The sequence below is a fragment of the Strix uralensis genome, chromosome Z (genome assembly GCF_047716275.1).
Source record: "Strix uralensis isolate ZFMK-TIS-50842 chromosome Z, bStrUra1, whole genome shotgun sequence".
NCBI lineage: Eukaryota > Metazoa > Chordata > Aves > Strigiformes > Strigidae > Strix > Strix uralensis.
The window spans coordinates 63,419,585-63,439,596 of record NC_134012.1 but is presented as its reverse complement, the minus strand read 5'-3'; the positions used below and the strand labels follow the sequence as shown (position 1 = coordinate 63,439,596).

The 20,012-nt window shown below is 35.2% G+C and overlaps 1 protein-coding gene across 5 annotated transcripts in view; it reads right to left on the bottom strand.

Annotated features, from left to right (window-relative positions):
• CHD1 (chromodomain helicase DNA binding protein 1) overlaps nt 1–20,012 on the bottom strand; it is a 55,847-nt gene that overhangs the window by 12,800 nt on the left and 23,035 nt on the right. For 4 of the 5 annotated variants that reach the window (XM_074856109.1, XM_074856110.1, XM_074856106.1 and 1 more), the window contains exons 7-28: nt 19,541–19,818; nt 17,786–18,011; nt 16,850–16,950; nt 16,411–16,589; nt 15,233–15,360; nt 14,445–14,661; nt 13,775–13,864; nt 12,715–12,905; nt 11,451–11,639; nt 10,978–11,140; nt 9,207–9,359; nt 8,663–8,734; nt 6,796–6,945; nt 6,080–6,228; nt 5,699–5,795; nt 5,515–5,610; nt 4,382–4,558; nt 4,040–4,200; nt 2,835–2,876; nt 2,000–2,130; nt 1,430–1,568; nt 550–700 (exon numbers count right to left, since the gene is read on the bottom strand). In XM_074856109.1, coding sequence (XP_074712210.1) covers nt 550–700; nt 1,430–1,568; nt 2,000–2,130; nt 2,835–2,876; nt 4,040–4,200; nt 4,382–4,558; nt 5,515–5,610; nt 5,699–5,795; nt 6,080–6,228; nt 6,796–6,945; nt 8,663–8,734; nt 9,207–9,359; nt 10,978–11,140; nt 11,451–11,639; nt 12,715–12,905; nt 13,775–13,864; nt 14,445–14,661; nt 15,233–15,360; nt 16,411–16,589; nt 16,850–16,950; nt 17,786–18,011; nt 19,541–19,818 — 3,280 coding nt within the window. The remainder of the gene's footprint in view (nt 1–549; nt 701–1,429; nt 1,569–1,999; nt 2,131–2,834; nt 2,877–4,039; nt 4,201–4,381; nt 4,559–5,514; nt 5,611–5,698; nt 5,796–6,079; nt 6,229–6,795; nt 6,946–8,662; nt 8,735–9,206; nt 9,360–10,977; nt 11,141–11,450; nt 11,640–12,714; nt 12,906–13,774; nt 13,865–14,444; nt 14,662–15,232; nt 15,361–16,410; nt 16,590–16,849; nt 16,951–17,785; nt 18,012–19,540; nt 19,819–20,012) is intronic. The other variant, XM_074856108.1, reaches the window with a different exon arrangement.

Genomic DNA, 20,012 nt, shown 5'->3' with positions numbered 1-20,012 from the left:
ATGTTACTGAGTTTGGAACATGCTAGCCTGGAGCACACAGAACAGTAAAAGCTGCATAAAAGAAAGTGGAAAATAATCCACTTCAACTATACCTAGAAAATATGCCAGCATGTTTGAAGGAATGGAGAATTTCTTAAATGTTTTAATTTCTCTCCAGTCATGCAGGTAATGCAGAGTCTTAGAAATTGCCTCACAATTTGAAAGCAACTCAAGAAACCAGCCTCAGATTTCTTTTTCCACTCTGATAGTTTATGTAAGAAATTCTGAGCTCCTGCACTGGTCATGCAAAGAACTCCTGGCTCTTCCAGGACCATATAAGTTGAACTACATGGAAATATGGCAACATAATTGACTGCAAGTAGACATACTTCAACCAAACACACAAGACCTTAAAATGTAATAATATACCACAAGAAGGACACTAAGAATTACAGCTGATGTATGTCTCTGCAATTTCAGAAATCCAAATAAGTTCTTTCAATAACTGTTCTTAGTAGCATTATTACCTAAACGAAAAGAGTCCTTGATTAAATGTTGGAGATGGCATACCTTCTGTGTCAAACTGAGATCAGGATCCATTTTTATCATTTCCCAGCTGCCATAACCATATTCATAGATGCCTATTAACAGATTGGAATCATCTTCCTTACCCCAATCTATATCAAAATGAGCAGCCTTGGTGTGGCATGGGATGACATATCTAGCAGAAATAAATTAGACAAGTAAGGGATTTTTACTTCTGAAGCTTAGCAAGGGGTAAGGCAACATACTAAAAATGATGCAACTAGATTTATTTTCTCTGCTAAGATGCTGGTATATTTAAGAATTTAATCCAAATATTTATAATTACATTTTCTTTAACTTCAATAAAATATTTATTGAAGTCAGCACTGAAATGTGTTTGAAAGCTGATCAAGACTAAATATGAAGAACAGACATCTGTCTATGGCCATGAGCTGTATCACAGAGTTTGCAAACCACGAATAAAAGCACAAAATCATCATCACCCAAGTGTAACTGCTAAGTAGATAGTTTAGGGATTGTGATACACAAGGTGGCAAGGGAAGAAGTTCAGAAGGTAGAAAAACAATTTCTGCTGCACTCTGCTTTGAGGGCAAAGCAGTATCTGTCAGAGATGACACATACAGCAGCCCCTCAGCGAGCCTGAATTCTAGTCCTGATTATTGCTAGTACTGAACGCAGTCCCCAGTGAATACAATTCAGAAGCCAAAGCTGGTACTGGCTTCTATGGCAAGGGAAGAAAGAATGAAGAACAGACGGGGAGCAGGTTACTGCTGCCAGTTCTTACGGGGAATAGAAGGACAGCGTTGTCACAGTGTGTTTTGAGTGGAAGTTGTCTGAAAAAAGCTAATAAACCTTGAAAAATTTTCTACATTACTATTTCCTTTAAAAAAACCCCACTCAATACCTTTTTCTTTCTTCTGGATCTGATGGAATGGATTTGTGCAATGGTGCCAACTCTTCTTCATGAGAAATGACTAGCTTTGCATTCACCTGCACTCCAGAGATTCGGAATGTTGGGCCTTTAACTTTCCCAAGTCTACCTCCTTAAAATAAATGAAAAAGTTATTAAAACATTTACCTTTATGAACATCATACAGAAAAATGTAAAGAAAACAAGTAAGATTGATGCTGTGGTAGCAAACTTTCAATTATAACAAATGACCTTTTCTTAACCAAATGTTTGAATTAAGCTCCAGAATCTTAGCATAGGTCTTTCAGAAAATAACAAATTACTTTTAAATTTCACAGTAAGACAAAAAACATACTGAATTCTCCAATGACAATTCACACACAGGAAGGGGGGGAAAAAAAAAGTTATCTTACTATAACCCTTCTTTAAAATCACCTGGCATGACAACATTTTTGTTTGTATTTCCCCCAACAAAACTGTTTTCCATTACAATCAGAGTGAAAGAATAATTCAGACTTCTTGGCATTTTTCATTGCCCCCCAAGCCCCTGAACACATTTTGTACCTGCTCTTTCTTGTCCAGATGAATTGTCCTTTAAAGCTTTAATGCATCCATTATGTACAAGCTCTCCCAAACGTCTAAGGTCTGTCTCTGATTTATCAACTAGTTCAGCATCTCTAGCTACAGCATCTAACCTGTAATAAGACAGATACAGGTTTTTATAGCTCTAAAACTTCAGTAATTGTGAATGACTCCTTCAGACTTTGAAACTTACATGATCATTTCTCTAGTTATCAGTCACCTGCCTTGCTATGCTGTGTACAATTTTGATCCAAGGAAAAAAAAAAAAAAAAAAAAGATTCAGGTATCAGAGGACAATACAACAAGAACTGTAAATGACCCTAACCCTACAGTGTTTAGTTAAATTACTGTACATTTCTTTAAAATAAAGAACGAACCATATGTTCATATGGACTGTAAGTATTTTAAAGGAAAGTAAGGATGGGAAGTTTTTCTTAAAATATAGAATAAAGGAAGCTTAAAAATAAAAATTGACAAGGAAAATGCAAAACCCACTTTGACAGTCACAGTGGATAAATTAATAGGCTTTCAACAAGCTATCAAACAAGACAATGAATGATTATCACCAATGAAGATTAAACAAGACAGCAGGTAAAAGAAAGAGAGTAAGTAGTCCTGCAAATTGAAAGGTTTGTTGTGTGACTGTTTGCACACATACCATACATGAAGAAAGGGAAGATACTAAGCTGAAGTCATATTATATTCAAGGCAAAAGACTAGACACTGCATTTTCTCTTCAGCCTATAGTTTCTTAGAATATTGTTATATGAAAACAAGGTTCAAAGTTGCTACACAAATAATAATCAAACAAGTTTACCTCTCAAGAGGGCCACCAAATTTCTTGTAACTCTTGATAAACCTAGTAACAGAAAATAATTTTGCCATTTAAATGTATGCTTACCTAACTACTGTGGTTTTAAAATTATATTAATACAAATACTAATCTTAGTATAATGCTATACGGACAATGAAAAAAAAAAAGAGAGACAGTAGGGCAGATAACTCAGAGTTTTATTGGTTTAAGAACTGATGTAAATAAAACAATAGATGGTAAAATTTATTTCAGAAATTGCTTCATGAATTTCACAGGACAGAAGGTTCAGCAGCTGGATGTGTCTATGATAAAAAATTTAATGTGGATTTACGTAAATAGGGATTCAGACATTATGTTATGTCTTATATAGTAAAAGGAGCAATCTGCAAATTTGAAGATTTTGGAAAATATGACATGAAAGATACTCTCTGTGGGAATGTGTAAGTGATGGAAAGAAACTGGAGATACCTGGGATAGAAAGGAAGTGAAATAAAAATTAAAAAAAAAAATTTCCTCAACAATCAAGGCCTCAAATTGCTAGTGCAAACATAAGAATGGCCTTGAAAAAAGTACCAGTTCACTGTGTTGTTAGATGAAATGGAAAGGCAAAAAGGATCTTCAGTTATTTCTCTAACCAAAAATATTTTGAAAACTTTTACTGCATTTTAGAGAAACATGCATACTTAAAATTCAGAAACAAAGTAGCATTTCACAAACCCAAAAATGCAAACCAAAACAATTCATCCTCCTTCTACCAAAAAAATATTTTAGCACCAAATATCGAAGGGACCCATTTTACAAGATTCAAATAGAATTTTGCATTTTTTAGTTTAAAAAATCATGATATATGATTAATTCAATTAGTATCAAGAAATTTAAAAGCAAAATCCACTCAAATTTTTGTAGGTGTCACCAAAAAGATTTAAATATTCTTTCAGCACTGCAGTTTTTAGATAAAATGATGTGAAGCAAATTATTTTGCTTGTATGTTAAAAGAAAAACTTATCCACTACTACAATTTTTTTTTGAAGTCACTGTCTTCATGGGTTGCAGGAATTAAATTTAAAACATTTAATGCCTAGAATAAAAAAATTTCAAATAAATTCAGAAAAAATAAAAAGTAGTAAGTGCCCTCTGTACTTTCTATAATAATAACAATTAAAAAATTGTCTTGTCCCTTTAAATATGCATGTGCCCCCATATCTTACCGCCTGATCTCTGCATCACTAAATCCTTTAATATTTTCTCGAGGAATAGTTCGTGGTCTTCCACGCTTTTTTGGCCGTTTTCTTTCTGAGATGGAGTCACTATCAGATCCAGAGTATCTTCTGCTCCTACTGCGCCTCCCTTCACTTCCATTAAAGCTGATCTGGAATTTCAGAGTAAGTAGTTCAAAGCTATGTGATCAACAAATATAAGTAAAGTTTTACCTAGCCTGTCAAAAATATGCATTCAGAAAAGGAAAAAAACCCCAAACCAAAACCCAACAAGAATCCCCAACAAACTAAATCAACAGCAACGTAAAAGTACAAGTCAGAACCAAAAGACACCTGTTTTGCACAGTTTCTCATCCTTGGGAGCATGTATATTTCTTCAAGTTCTTTTTGTCTTTCCTCCTCTTCTATTCTTCGTCGCTGGACTTCCGGAATGATTTCTTCCCAATTTCTTGAATTTCTTTCTGGTTCTAATTCAATGTCATCTTCATCCATATTGGAAAAGTTGGCCACCTTTTATATCAGAAATACATGTTTTCATGAAATCAGTACATGACTTATTTGAAAGACTGAGAAACTAATATTATAGGAAAACAAAGTTCTAGATGGCTTATTTTATGCATTTATATATTTTATGTATTTATATGTATGCTATTGTTTTATAATATATGTAAAATTTATACATACAAAATGCTTCATGAAACTGTGTCTCTAATGCAAGTATTTTTATTCATTTATGAAACAGACACAGACTCCATGAAATATGGGCTAAGATGAGAAGAGAATCTTTTTCTTCTTTTAAAAGTTGACTAATACAGATGCATAATGAAACACCTTCCTGATAGCTGTATGACTGTTGTTTAACTTCCTTCAAAATAGGGCTAACATTTGAATGCCTGAGTTAACGTGAACTTCTAATAATATACAACTAGCCAAACATTAATAAGAGTGTAGAAATCAAAATATGTTGCAAATGAACAATCAGCAGGAGAGCTAGTTAATAATCTGCTGATCCAAACAAATACGTCATGCTCTGCATTGTTTTTGCACCCAGATTATACTATGTTTAACTGGTAACACTTAAAATACCTGTCATTCAAGTTTATTTCAGGGTTAAAAGTTATTTCTACAAGTCATCAACTAAGAAATGCAAACTTTGTATTTTGCATTCAGTAACACAGCTGCTTAACAACAAAGAGAGTAAAAATCCACAAAACTACCAAGAATTCTAATCATTCACATTCATAAATATTTTATTAGCAAAATACTTCATGTATTTTAAAATGTTTATACTGATGGTGGGTACTCTGTATATGTGAAAAGACATTTTATTAGAAAGAGATACAAAGTTGACTTACTAAGGCATCTATTTCACAAGAATGAACAGACGGATAGGTACACAAAAGAAAAATAGTGCCATTTATACAGAAAAGTGTAATTATGGCAGGAGGGAGGGAACAGAGCAGTACCTTGAACTGTGAAAGCAACTCATCTCCTACAGTTAATGGACCTGGCTCGTTTTCCCGAGTTTCAGCTCTCTTCAAGATTTCATCTATATCCATTTCCTAAAGAAGAAGTAGTTTCTCTTTATAGTGAAATAATTCATATGTATTGTTGGTTGTTTTACCTATTTAGTCCAGAAACACTACTTACCTGAGGCTCCTGTTCTTCCCCTTCAGGTTCTTTAAAAAGTTCCTCAGCACCAAACTTCAGAATTGCTGATAACTCCTCCTTATTAAAAGGTGTTGAGCTGAAATAAAGGATATTTCATGAAAAACTTTATCTTACTAACCTGAAAAAGTTCTCTATAACCATGAGTCAATTAAGATTTCTTCTTACTGTTAAATAAGAACTATATATATGTATTTTAAATATACATTTAATATGCAAATAAAAATCTACAAAGACAATATACTTTGCATCTTTACTTATTTAAACTTATTTTGCCTTTTGTTAGCCAACTGAAATAACTTACATTTTTACTTGTCAAATATACTTAAGGGTAAACTGGTATGGAAATAAATGCAAATATACCTTGAAGGAGTAGAGCCTGTATGTAGTACGGTTTTCCCTGTAGTGTCCATTCTCTGAATTACTAAATGATCTAACACCATCTTTTTCTTGGCTCTTTCAAGAATATCTTCTTCTACTGATCCTTTTGTAACTAGCCGATAAATATTAACCTGTGTAGATTTTTTTAAAAAGCAAGCAACAAGGAGAAATCTCAGTCTTCACTACATATCTTCTGAATTTATTGACGTTTCAAATATGAAATACTAGATCAATCATCACAGTCTTTACATGTGTTTTTTTTTTAAAAAAAAAAAAAGCAGAGAAATAAACTCTTAGACCTGTCTTTTTTAAACTTCAGTGATTTGGCAGAAACATTGCCACAGGCAAAACTGTCATATTCTTATGATGTCTTCTGCAAGAAAGAAACCTGAAGAGAACTAAGAAATATTTAAGCAAGGGGGATGTGACTGACATAGAAGCTATTTTATAGAATGACATGACACCAATGAATGTGGGACAGACAAGCCCACAACTCTTCTCCCTCTTCCATCCATATACCACAGCTACCATATTATCTCTCCATATAGGGAGATTTTTAAAAAAGAAAGTTAAATGAGCTTTACTAACATTTTTTGACATACGCAGCAAGTATTAGTCTCAAAAATACATGAAGACCATATTATGCTACTGTACGGAACCCTCCTTCAGTTTTGAAGCTTAAAGCTGAATGTGCATACCTGTTTCTTCTGTCCAATCCTATGCGCTCTAGCCTGTGCTTGAAGATCGTTCTGTGGATTCCAGTCAGAATCAAATATAACTACAGTGTCAGCAGATGCCAAGTTGATACCTAATCCTCCAGCTCTGGTAGACAGTAAAAAGCAGAAGTCCTGAAATCAAAATAAAAAAGTTTTATAGTTGTAATATTCTTAAAATAACCAATAAGATACTTATTTGTGCAGTCTGTGGAGCAGATTACAAAATCATATAATACCAATTCCATAACTATTCTACAGTTAAAGCTTCTTTAACTATAATGCAAATACTGATATCAATTTATTTCACAAATAGTTACTGACTTCTCAACAGTTTAAAGGAAGCAGCATCCTAGAAAATGATCACTGACCAAAAAATCCCAAACAAAAGAATGGCCAAAAAGCACAAAAACCTTACCGTTAAAGCTTTGTATGTTACAAAGTCCCTCTCTCATACCCCCTGCCCCAAGCCCTAAATACTAAGCAGCCATGACAGAGCAGGGAAGATACTTGAGCCTACAGGTAACTGGTTAAGAGACAGAAATCAAAAGTCTTCTGCCAGGTTCAATGCTGTTCAACATACTCAGGAACAGTAAGAAAAAGGGATAAGCAATGAGGTGGAAAAGTCTGTAGATGATACAGAATTATTAATTCAGAGACAACTACGAAGGCCTGCAGAACACCTTATGAAATTCAAGGTAAAGTAAAACAAGCTAAAAAAAAAAAAATCCCAATTTTCAGTACAGTTACACGAAATAGCAAACCATTACACTCAGGAATGACTCCTGAGACTTGTGTTAGAAATTCCTATGTAGCTCTTAGGTCAGTAATAGCCCAAAATCATACAGAATGTTCTGAATTTTTATGAAAGAAATAAAACTGAGAACAAAATTTTGTTGCTGAACAAATGCAGTTTGCCTTCCTTTTTGAAATGCATGAAGTTTAAATTCCTCCTTGTCTCAAAAAATGCACAGTGCAACTGCAGAGATTTCAGGAACACTAGAAGTTTGAAACAGAATTAACTTCTGTATTTAACAAATTTCCGAAGTTTACATTATTGGACTTAAGTCCTTCTCCCTCCATCATAGCAGAAACAAAGCTCAGAAGCAACTGACAAATGCTATCCTTCAATTACTGACTTAAAGAGAACCAACCTCAGCAAAACAAGCTCCCCTCCCCCAGATCTACCAGTGTAGATTTAAGATTTAAGCTGATTTAAGGTATGGGATGGCTTGCATATCAGGAATGCTAAATAAGCTACAAATCTTCCAACTCAGAAAATAAAAAAATCTGTAACAGACACCTACATATTCACAGGTTGCTCACAAAGAATGGCTAGAAACCAGTTCTTTGCTGTTTCTTCCAGGGCACGTAAGTAGGTGGCAACAGATGACGATAACAGAAGACAGATTTGAAACAACTGAAGATGGTTGTTCATGCAAGGATATACACAAATTAGTTCTGCCCACTGCCAAAGGACGTTTTTGATGCTGTTTGTGTAAGTTCAATGCTCTTGTAAACATTGTTGGGTTAAGTTTTACACAGCAATAAAAGTGAGGTTAAATTTCTACAGCACTTATATAGTAATTAAAATTACTTTGATAAAGAGCTTCAGAAAAAAATTATAGCTACACAACTGACTAAACACCACTTTCATAAGTTATGTGTTTTCTACTTAACCCCTTCTTAGGGAAAAAAAATTAGATGTAAATCTTATAGTCTAGGCAATAAGGATGAATTTTCAACCTTACTGATATATTCCTCCCTTTTCTCAGCCTTCATTTTTTATGCAATGTTTATTTATATTTCTTGAAAAAAAAATGAAACAGATTCCTTACAAAAAATATCATACCTCTGATCCTTCTGCATTAAAATGATCCAGTGCTTGTTTCCTCAATTCCCCTTTTATTGATCCGTCAAGTCTCTGAAGAGATTGATACTACAGTTAAAGAGTAATTCTTATACTATATTCAAAATCTGAGCAACCTGAATTCCCAACTGCCAAAACTGTTATGTGAAGTAATGCAACACTTCACATAATATTTTAATTTATGTTTCATTTCAAAATACTATATAGCATATAGCAATTGCCAGTCTTTCTAGAAAAAGAACACATTTTCTTATATCTTTTCTTAAGCAAAGCAGTAAAGATCACATTATGACAAAATGGTTGAGGTTGGGAAGGACCTCTGGAAGTCATCTTGTCTAACTCCCCTACTCAGGCACGGACAGCTAAAACAGGTTGCCCAAGGTCATGACCAGGTGGCTTCTGAATGTCTCAGAGGATGGAGATTCTGGACAACTCGTTCCAGTGCTCTGTCACCCTCAGAGTAAAGAAGAGGTTTTTCTTATATTCAAGATCAAAGTTTCTTGGCTATTACCACCAAGATTCTTACCTGAAAAGGAAACTGACGATACTTCAGATATTCTGCTAGGATGTCCAGCATTCTCACCATCTGTGAGAAAATCAGAACTCTGTTGCCACGTTCTCGCAGACGAATCAGTAGCTTGTCAAGAAGGATTAGCTTCCCGCTGCTACGTATTAAATGCTATGAATGTCAAGAAATGCATATTACAAAATAAGTTCATCTCAACACTAGTAGAGACTACAGTTGGTTAGACATTCATTTGAAGTTTGCTTTTCCTGCTATTGCTGTGCGAAGGAAAAAAAACCCAAATTCTGACATTCCTTAAGAATTTTATATTTTAAAATGTGCATACAATATATAGTCTCTAGAACTAAAAAAACCCAAACCAACCCAAATTCATGTGACTGTAAGACAATACTGCTATATAAATTTATGCATAAATAGTATGCCGCATTAACTGAACACAGAAGTTTACTCTGATTTTTGTTTAGTTGATTCTAACTGAAATCAACAGGATTACTAGCTCATATGTTTAAAGGAAATGCACTGTTCACTCTCAAAGTGATTCAACATCTCATCAAAACATGAAGTAAATATATGAACTTAAAAATGTAAGCAGTTATGATGTAGGCCCAAGTTCTTTTCTGCCAAGTAGAAAATAAAATTTGGTAACCAATATAAGATGGAGAAAAAACCCCCCTGCCTTAGTACTACTTTCTCTTCACTTCTCACCTTCTGAAAAGAACTAGGTACTGCTGCTTAACCCTCTAAGCATTTTTAAACAAAGCCTATCAATCAAGTTCCTCAGGCAAGATAAAGTGAGGGGCATCTTGTTTGTGGTGCCTAATGCTGTAAACCACCTAAAGCCTGTTAAGCCTTCTCAGCTCCACTGGGAAAAACTAGAACAGAAACTCAAGCAAACATGAAATGTAATGTTGAAAACATTAGGTCTCTTTAGGTGAAGATGCTTGGGATAGATTTTTGGGGAATGCTTAATTTTGAATTAGGTGCTTTTATTCTTTATGCCAGAAGAGAGGAGGATATTTGTCACTGCACAAACGAGTAGCTTTGGGAAGGTATTTAAATTATCAACTTAAAAGCTGACAGGAAAAAATCATCTTTAGAAACATTTATGTTGGTATAAACTGCATCAGCAACAACAATCTTATCTGTTGCTGTGCCCTTCAACAGTTTTGGTACAAATATTAGTTAACCTTAAAAAAATAAAACAGCCATCTTTGGTAGTAATGGTAATTGTTTCTATCTGTTACAACAGTAACAAAATCAGACAGATTTTGATGCCTGTTAGTTTCTTTCCCTTTCACTCTGCTTGTTTGCAGGCACACAGAGAACAGTATTTGATTATGAAAATGGTTTAAAAGCATCCTGCAGATCACTTTCTGCTATCACACAGATTGATGGTGTAGCACTGCCAGTCATGCATTTCCAGTCACATTATAGTCACCTGCTTGGCTGCTTTATTTCACTTAGGTTTAAAATAGGTCTCAAGTTTATTTTGCATGACAATACACAGTCTGTTTCAAACTATTTTCTTTGATTGTTATTAAAATCAGGGATATTTTATTTAGTCAATTATCTGTCCATTATTCAGTTCCAATTAGAATTTGATTTTTGCTTCTCTTACATGTAAAACCCAGGATTCACATTTTCCAGAGAACCTGTTTTTTCTTAATATACTTCAATACGAATAAATAAACTACCCGAGCACCATAAAACTGTGTGAATATTATAGATGTAAAGCAAAACTTTATTTTTTTAAATTAAAAAGTGACATTACCTGTAAGGCCTCTTGCTTATTATAGAACTCATTATCATCTGGTGGTTTAATGAGGTAGCAATGGTTACAACACTTCTTGAGTTCCATCATGATGTTCAAAAAGCCTGATGTACTGCCTTTTGAACCTTTACTGAGGGCTTTATAATTCCTGGTTAAAATCCACCTATGATATAAGATGTACAATATAAGTAATTTCTAAGCATATGTGGAAGCAAGACAGATGTAAGCTTTTAAATATAAACAACCTAAAGAAAAAAAGCAGCTCCCAAAAGGTTGTACCAAACATGCCAAACAAAATAAGCTACACAAATAGACGTTAAACCAGTGTAATTCTTGAGCCATTGCTTCATAGAATTTTACTGTTGTGAAACCCTAGAAGTCTCAAGTTCAAACTGCATTATAAAAACTATACTTCAGTAAACTGCATGTAGATGTATCACTGAAACAGCACAACTTGAAGTGTTATTACTTACTTGTAATATTGCTTCTGCAGTGCACTCATTTCCATCCTCAGAATTTGCTCAACTTTAGCAGGTAAAGACTTTTCTACATCTTTTTTAACTCTCCTCAGCAGAAATGGTTCAAGTTCTTTGTGAAGACTTGCATAACCGTACTCTCTCCCTTTGCCATGCTCCTCTTCAAAATCTTCCCAGGAGGAAAACCTTCAACATAAGAATGAATGAGCACAAAACAGTGACATACTGTGAATGACCTGAAGAAGCAAAACACCAACACAGAACATATATACCACAAGAGCACACACACACATTTGGATTTCTTCCTCACTCCCTTCTGTTTAATTTATCCAATTTCTGAATTTTCATCTCACAAGAAATTAAAAAAACTCTGCCTATAAATATAAGAATGGAATTTTTCCAAAAACCGAATTTTAACTTCCCCAGCGGAAATCCAACATTTTTTTTTCTTCAAGGATACTCACCTAGATGGTTGAAGAAATTCCATTATTACATTTATCAAGAGCAGCATGAAAAAGCAGCTGCATGGCTGGAGGGTGTGCAAGAGAACAAGAGACTATTTAATGTGCACTTTGCAGCTTGTATGGTCTAGCTGAAGTGTTAATATCCTTTGTGCTAGCAGACTAGAACTAGAACTAGACTTTATGATCAAATGAAGGATGGGTACTAGCGGCTTTGCTTGTAAGGTTCTGAAATCAGTACAATCCATAGCTCAAACTAAATGGAGCTATGGTGTTTGGCATTTACAAGATGTCTGACAGGAACATGTGTGCTCACACAGGAGTTCTAATTTATCTTCAGTACAAACAGAGGTCGGTACAAAATAAGGTCAATACAGTAGCTTACTCTATCAAACCGTATGGGAAAAACGGCTATCTGACTGAACTACAGGATATTGGGCATCCTGGTACAAATTTGTTTTCATAAATAGTACTAACACAGAGAAGATTCCATTCTATTTCCCCAGAGCAAATCCATATGGGTTTATTTTTTTTCACTAAGACAAAGCCTCTTTTCCAGGTTCTGACTCATATATCAATCCATCATTTTTGTTAATTGCTAAAATGGAAAAAAGTGACAACTGCTACTAGTGTTAATTATTAGGAGCAGTGTGAAAAAATATATGCATCTCCTTCATGCAGAATACTTAAAATTATCTTTCAGTACAATTCTCTACCTCTAGTTTCTCAAATCACCACTCTACTTCACAGTAACAAACTTGACCAGAAAAGTTAAAAAGAATCATGTAAAACTTCCTTACTTTTCTGGCATGATGAAGTGCAACAAAGACCAAAGCTCTTTAAGGGAGTTTTGCAGAGGGGTTCCAGTAATAAGAAGACGATGGTTAGACTTAAAGTCTATTAAAGTCTTGTACAGAAGAGAGTCGTCATTTTTTAAACGATGAGCTTCGTCAACTCCTATGAATGCCCAATTCAGACCACCAAGGAATGACTTAAAGAAATGGAGGAAGGGGGGAACATTATACAAATAAACACATTGCATAATTTCCCACATTTTATAATCAAGCTATAAACACCATCACTTCTTGGGTTTATTTTAATAGAACATGGACAGCTATATGTTTTTAGTACTAGCTATGGCTTTTACATTTGCCAGATTCAATGAAAGGCATTTTCATACAAGCATCCCATGAAAGTATAAATTAAGTTTAAAAGCAAAAGAACGGCCAAAAGTCTGACCTACATTAATTTTTACGTGACAGGAAAAAATCACTATTGACCTCTTCTTCCCAGCATGTACAAACAAATGAAGTAAAAATGTTCTGCTTCTTGACTGCCTATAAAAATTTCCATATACTGGTAGAAGGATTAACAATAACTCTGTGTGCTACCACTATGAAGACAGTATTAATACATGTCCACATACTACTACATGCACAATAACAAAGAAAAACTATATGGGATTTCAGAGTTCTGTATCATGCTTGGGGCTAGGAGCTGGGTTATTTTTCAGTTCTTTGATGGTGGTCTCCAAAGAAGTAGAGCTCATGAAGATGAGAGGAGATTATTACAGTAATGAGAATCCCAAGCAAACTGTAGAAAAAGAATTGTTACCACTTAACGAAATGGAAAAAGGCTGAAAGTCTCACCACACATACAGAAAATCTAGAAGTGCTTAAAAAAACCCAGCAAGTCACAAGAAAAAGCCCCCAAAAACCAAACCATGCACTGTCATACTTCCAAAAGCAAGAAGTATCACACTCTTCATAAATTTAATGACCCACAAACTAAATACATGCAAGTCTAAAGAGAGTTCTACACTGCAGAAATTATTTCTATCTCCCTGAGAAGCATGACTACCTTATCCTTCAGTAAAATTTCATATGTTGTTAGAAGTATGTTAAATTTTAACCGTTTGGTCTGCAGATGCATCCATTCATGAGTTCTTATCTACAAAAAGAATCAAGAGAAAAAAGGTGTTGTTGAATGAAATGCAGCAATGTATATGACATACAGTAATATGACCACAAAACAAAGGACAACACATTAACATACACAAGACTGAACTTCCAACCTGTCTAATCACTCCAAAAGTGTTTTGCTTAAACTTCTGAATAAACAGCAAATAATTTCTACAAAACATTTTTTACTTTAATGGATAAGATTACTAATATTCAGAAAACACATTAAGAGAACAAACCAACAACCTTTCAGGAAATTAAGATTATGACTGGCTTGCTTGCACATTTATTCTTATTATATCCACCTAAATAATCATATGGCAGGTTAATTTGTTTCCAAATGAAGACTACATTTTTAAACCTGGTCACTATTAAGCAGAAAGGAAATCTTTCACACACATTTGTATCAGATCAAAAATCTAAGCTTTCAATTTGCATCTTAAACACATAGTATTTCAGTAAGTATTTGCTCAGTCCTAGCCAAAATACTGGAGATTAGCAGAGGACAGGAATACGAAGCGAGTCTTGTTTATCTACAAGCCGTTCCAATGATAAAGAGAAATACTCACCATATTTCTGCTAGTTATATCTCCTAAGTAGACTACAGCATTCATCTGAGGAGCCCAAGTTTGAATCTCTCTTTGCCAAGATGTCAAGGTAGAAAGTGGCACAACCAGCAAGAAAGGCCCATACAACTGATGTTCGTGAAACAGGTAGTTCAGAAAAGAAATTGTTTGTATTGTTTTACCTAGACCCATTTCATCCGCAAGAATACAGCTATTCCCTCTAAAAAAAAAAAAAAAAAAAAAAAAGGAGATGGGGGATGTAGAGAGGGGGAGGGATTAGGTAAGAAGAAATTATCTTTTGAGCATAAAACCCACTCACATACAAGTTTTCGAGATTTTGCAACTGTACGCCTTGAAGTTTATTTCCATTGTTTTTCCATAAAAACAATTTCTAACCCCTCCACACTTAATACTTCAATTGAATTAAAAACCTTACAAGTATTCCTCATGAGTCTAATTTTAAAAGTATAACACTAATGTTAACATTTCAGAAGAGTTTGCTTTGGATCTTCTTGTTTTACTATTTTAAGTTGATTTGTTTTTTAAAGATATGACTTACTCCCATAGGAAATTAAAAGCAAAGCAACCACAGAGCTCAGCTGTTTTTTGAGGACACACATGGAATGATGTGCTTTGCTACTGCTTTGAGCAAAACCACTCCCCCCTCAGACCTCTACCTTGACCTTAATGAAACCCTCCACCTTCAAAAAAATATACAGAAATATCAGTTTCAAAGTTTTACAAATGCTTACAATTTACAAACAGAAAAACTCATTTCAGATTATACTTACTTGCACCATGAGTGTGCAAGCCAGTTCAATCCATTTAATTGATAATCTCTTAACTCTAAACCTTCATGTCCTCCAATGTAAGAGGGTTGCTTCTTCAGTGCAACAAACCTTGGCCTCTGTTTTAGAACCTGTCAAAAGCAAATTGATCATCAGGCCTACTACTGACTGAAGTTACCAGAATGTCTTTCTATAGAAAAAATAGCAGTAGGTATATACTGGGTCTAGTCTTTATCCATCAACGAGAACTAGGCCATATAAAAACACGAAGCAATTTGCAAGTTGAAATTAATTCTATTGACAATTTAGATTTCACAATGGGAGTGACATTAACTCACTCAAAGTTTAAGTACCTATTTAAAATAAATTACAATACTAAACACACCCATATTTGAATGCCAGTAAAAACACGGAACAGGTATCTACAAAAAGCTACTCCTAGTAGTGATATTTTCCGTGTATATTACTATGTATCATTATTACTGCACTGAACAACCTTCAAAAAATATTTCATAATATGTATCTTATCTCCAGATTCATGGAAGTTTTTCCATATTTTTACTGTCACAACTGATGTTGTGGCTTGAACCTGACCAGCAGCTAAGCCACCACCCAGCTGCTTATTCACTTCCCACCCCAGCAGGACAGGGGAAAGAACTGAAAGGGTGAAAGTGAGAAAAACTTGTAGGTCAAAATAAATAGTTAACTGGGTGAAAGAAAAAAAAACAATCAACCGAAACAAATACCAACAACCAAAAAGGCCCCCACAAGTGACAAGAGTCACACATTAACCCACGAACAGACTGATAACCAGCAAGTCTCGAAGCAACAGCCACCTTTGAACCCCCTGCTCAGCCCACCCAGTTTTATTGCTAAGCATGACATTAAGTGGCATCAAATATCTCTTTGGTCAGTTGGGGTCAGCTGTACTGGCTGTGTTCCCTTGCAGTCTCTTGCCCACTCTGAGCCTACTCATGGTTGGGAGGGCACAGCAAGAAACAAAGAAGGACTTGACACTGCAAACACTGTTCAGCAACAGCCAAAACACCAATGTGTTATCAACACAGTTTAGGTAACAAATCTAAAACACGGGCCATACAGGCTGCCATGAAGAAAGTGAACTGCACTTCAGCCAGACCCAGTACAACTGATTATAAATCCACTTCAAATTACATACTCACCTTGCAGTCCTTGAAGGGAGTTGTCTTGGATTGATTTCTGCTAAAGTACTCATCAATGCATGCCTGAAACTTTTTGGCAATGAGAGCACCATCTTCCCAGCTACATTCTGAATACGGCAGACCCTGCCATTTACAATAGTAGTCTGGATAACCAGCCGCTGATTTCTGATTTGAATGAGCTGCAGAAATGCACCAGAGATATCTGATCAGCATTTTACTTCTGCATCTTATTAAAACACTCATTTTAGATAATAAGACAACATAAGCTAGCTTCATAGCACAGTCAGTGTGACAACTTTTCTCTTTACCTGAAGTTTTGTTTTGGATTAAGAAGTTAGTGATATTCATATTCTAAATTTCTTAACTGCAAATGCAACATAAAAGCAGTGAACATACAGCATTCTCAGCACTGTTTTCTGTCCGCAAGCTTGTCACATACCAATTATTCTTTCCACTATCTGATATTGTTTATGTAGATCATCTGTAAGCTCCTGCTGGCAGTTGTAATATTCCACATCTTCTGGAGAAGCATTTTTCAGCCTGTAATGGGAATTAATTTAGAACACTTACTACACTGTATAGTTCTAAAACTAAGAAAATCTGGCAGCTCTAAAGCTCTGAATGTAAGCATCACAGGAATGTTGCTTAAAGAGATTCTTTGAAGGGACAACTTAGAAATTCCTGCTACAAAACTGTTGCATCTGGCCTAGGTGCCTCATCATTAATAACTTAGAGTGCTTACCAAGAGACACAACTACTACAGCTACAGGTGGTACTAGTCACGCTGCTAATACAGAATACCTATTCCTCAACAGTAAGCAGTGTACTTTACAGGGTATTTTCATGAAACAGTATTCAGGGTGGCTCACTCTATAAGAATGTATCTTATAAGCAGCTAAAAATCGCACCAGTATTCATTGATTATAATAAACATACTAATAAAACTGAAAAGGTGACTTTGAAATGTATGGATTTCTTCAGGGTTTTGTTCTCAGGCTTGAATCTCAGGTTTGAGCCAAGAAAACTGAATTCTTTGAAGTAATGGCTAATGCATCAAGAAAACATTAATCTCTGCAGTGATTCCCAAAGAACTCTGATCACAGTATAACAACAAAATTAGTAGAAGGTACAACTTATTTGTTTTTAGACACATCTTGTTAAAACTCCTTTTATAACACAAATACACTAAAATCAGGTTCAGAAGATTATCTTATAGGATCATGTTCAGGATGCTTTAACTTTTAAAGCTTTTGTCTTTCTGCTGCATAGACACTTGATATTATGCCCTCAAAACCAGGTAACAGGTCTCAGAAACACAACAGAAAATCTACATTATTACAAAATAAGTATCATGGAAACCATGAAAAATATTCACCATCTTTTTGTTTCCTGATCCTTTTTCTTATAGTTGTCCAGTTTCTTCATTCCTTTAACATTTTGTTGCTTCAGCGTTTCCTCAGTTTCCCAAGTGTTATGGATGTGTGACCAACCTTTCCATTTAATAAGATACTGTATTTCTCCTGGCTCTTTTGACTTTTCAAACTCAGCATTTGGGTCACCATCTGCCTCAACTGCATAGATGGTGGTTGCAGCACCTGTGGCTGAGAAAGAAACCACATCATAAGCCTTAACAAAGTGTGCATTGTCATAAATTAACCAGTAATACACGTAGTGTAGAAAACAGTTAGTGATACTTTTAGATAAGCATATACTTGACTAGTATCCTACAGCTCTCATGTTATTACTCTTATTTGAACAATTACGATGTAGATATGTTAACACATGCACAAGCAGTCAAAAGAGAATCAAAAAAGAAACCAAAACTTCTGCACCTAACCTACAATATCTTATCTTTCCTCGTAAGAACTTTCTTTGCATTCCTAGCTTTTAACGTATCACCAGGGAAGGCTCCACTAAAGCTGCTTGTCGTCTTGTGTTACATTACTCTCATCTCTGAGCATACAAAAGACATCTGACATTATGTCTGGTCAGCCTTGAGACATCAATAACCTACTACTAGGGATACTATAAATCTATTTCTTCCTAAATGTTTTACTACTTTTTTTCTGCCTTTGTTATCTTACCTGAGAAAATTTTTAATTAAGTACAGTCTGTATCACAGCTGAAGCATACTAGCAGCAGGAAACAGGCTCATTTCTGTGAGGACAGCCAGGTAAGGAAATGAGCCCAGCAAGCTGCAGGGGCCAGATAAAGCCACAGAGAGTGGCAACAGCAAAAGACAGCACAAGCAGCAACATCATCTGGGCAGGAAGAATATAAGAAGCTTAGTTTCAAAGGCTTTGACCACAGCAGTAACACTATGTACTGGAGCAGGACACACTAGAATATGGGACAGCATGGGAGGAGAAAGTTGAGAGGAAGAAGAGTTCAAGTCCTGAGATGGGTCAGAAACTTTAAAGACTGGGTATAGCTAATGGAGAAAGGTAGCTCTGAAGTGCAAGGGGCCCAGGGTTTGAGGGGGTTTATGCGTGTGTTTTTATAATTAGAATCCTAATTTGCAGACTCAATCACATAAGCAGAACTGCTAGGCACTGCATCCCATTATTGTTGGAAATATGACATGCCTACCACTATTCACAAACTTTTCAGAGTTCACATGCAAGCGCACCACTGAAATTTCAGATGCATTTTGTAGTCAGCCCACACACTGCACTGTATTGACACAATCTGTACAGCAATTACTGAAATCATAACCTCAGTGGTTCAACCTTGCCAACACCATCTTTCAAGCTTCAGGTTACTAGTCAGCTCTCCTGTCTAGTCCACTTTCTCCACTCCACCGTATATAAATTATGCTGACCAAGTACCACTAAATGGTATAAACAGTATCATAACAATATGGTATGCATTTATGCAATACAGAGTTATCTTCCACTTCATTTTTATTTTCTACTTAGGTACGCAATTCTTCTACATTTTACTTTGCAACACTTAAAAGGGACTTTAAAAGGAATGTCCATATGAATAAGACAAAACAGGGTAACGTTTTGGTAACTTTAAAATTATTAGCATTTATAGACCCCACAGGTGACCTACAGCTGAGAACATTGGCTGAAGTTGCACCACAACGCACTCCAGGATGTTAACACTAAAAAAAAAAAAAAAATACCTCCTTTTCGGCCAACTCGACTATCCATGAACTTCTCTATAGTTTCAAATTCATCTTCTTCAGTTTGTGGGACATCTTCTCCACAAACTTCCAACAAATCATCAGAATCTGTCTTGGTTTCTTCAGCTTCTTTGTAACTAATGTTGACTGTTGCCTGGCGACGAGATCCTCTCTTATCATAATCATCATCATCATCCTCTTCCTCCTCCTCGTCCTCCGATGAATCAAGCTGCCTCTTTTTCGGTCCTGAACTCTTTTTCCCACTTTTTGGTTTAATTCTTGAAGGCAAGAAGGTACAATACAACAATGATGTTTCAACTGTGACAACTCTAAATCTTCTGTATTGCTTTCTGAATACATGTGTTTCATGAATGCAACTTTCAGTTACAGCAGACAGGAAAAGGTATTAACCAGAAAGCATTAGTATACTGACATCTTACGTAGCTTGAAAAAACTTAATTTTTTTTAATAA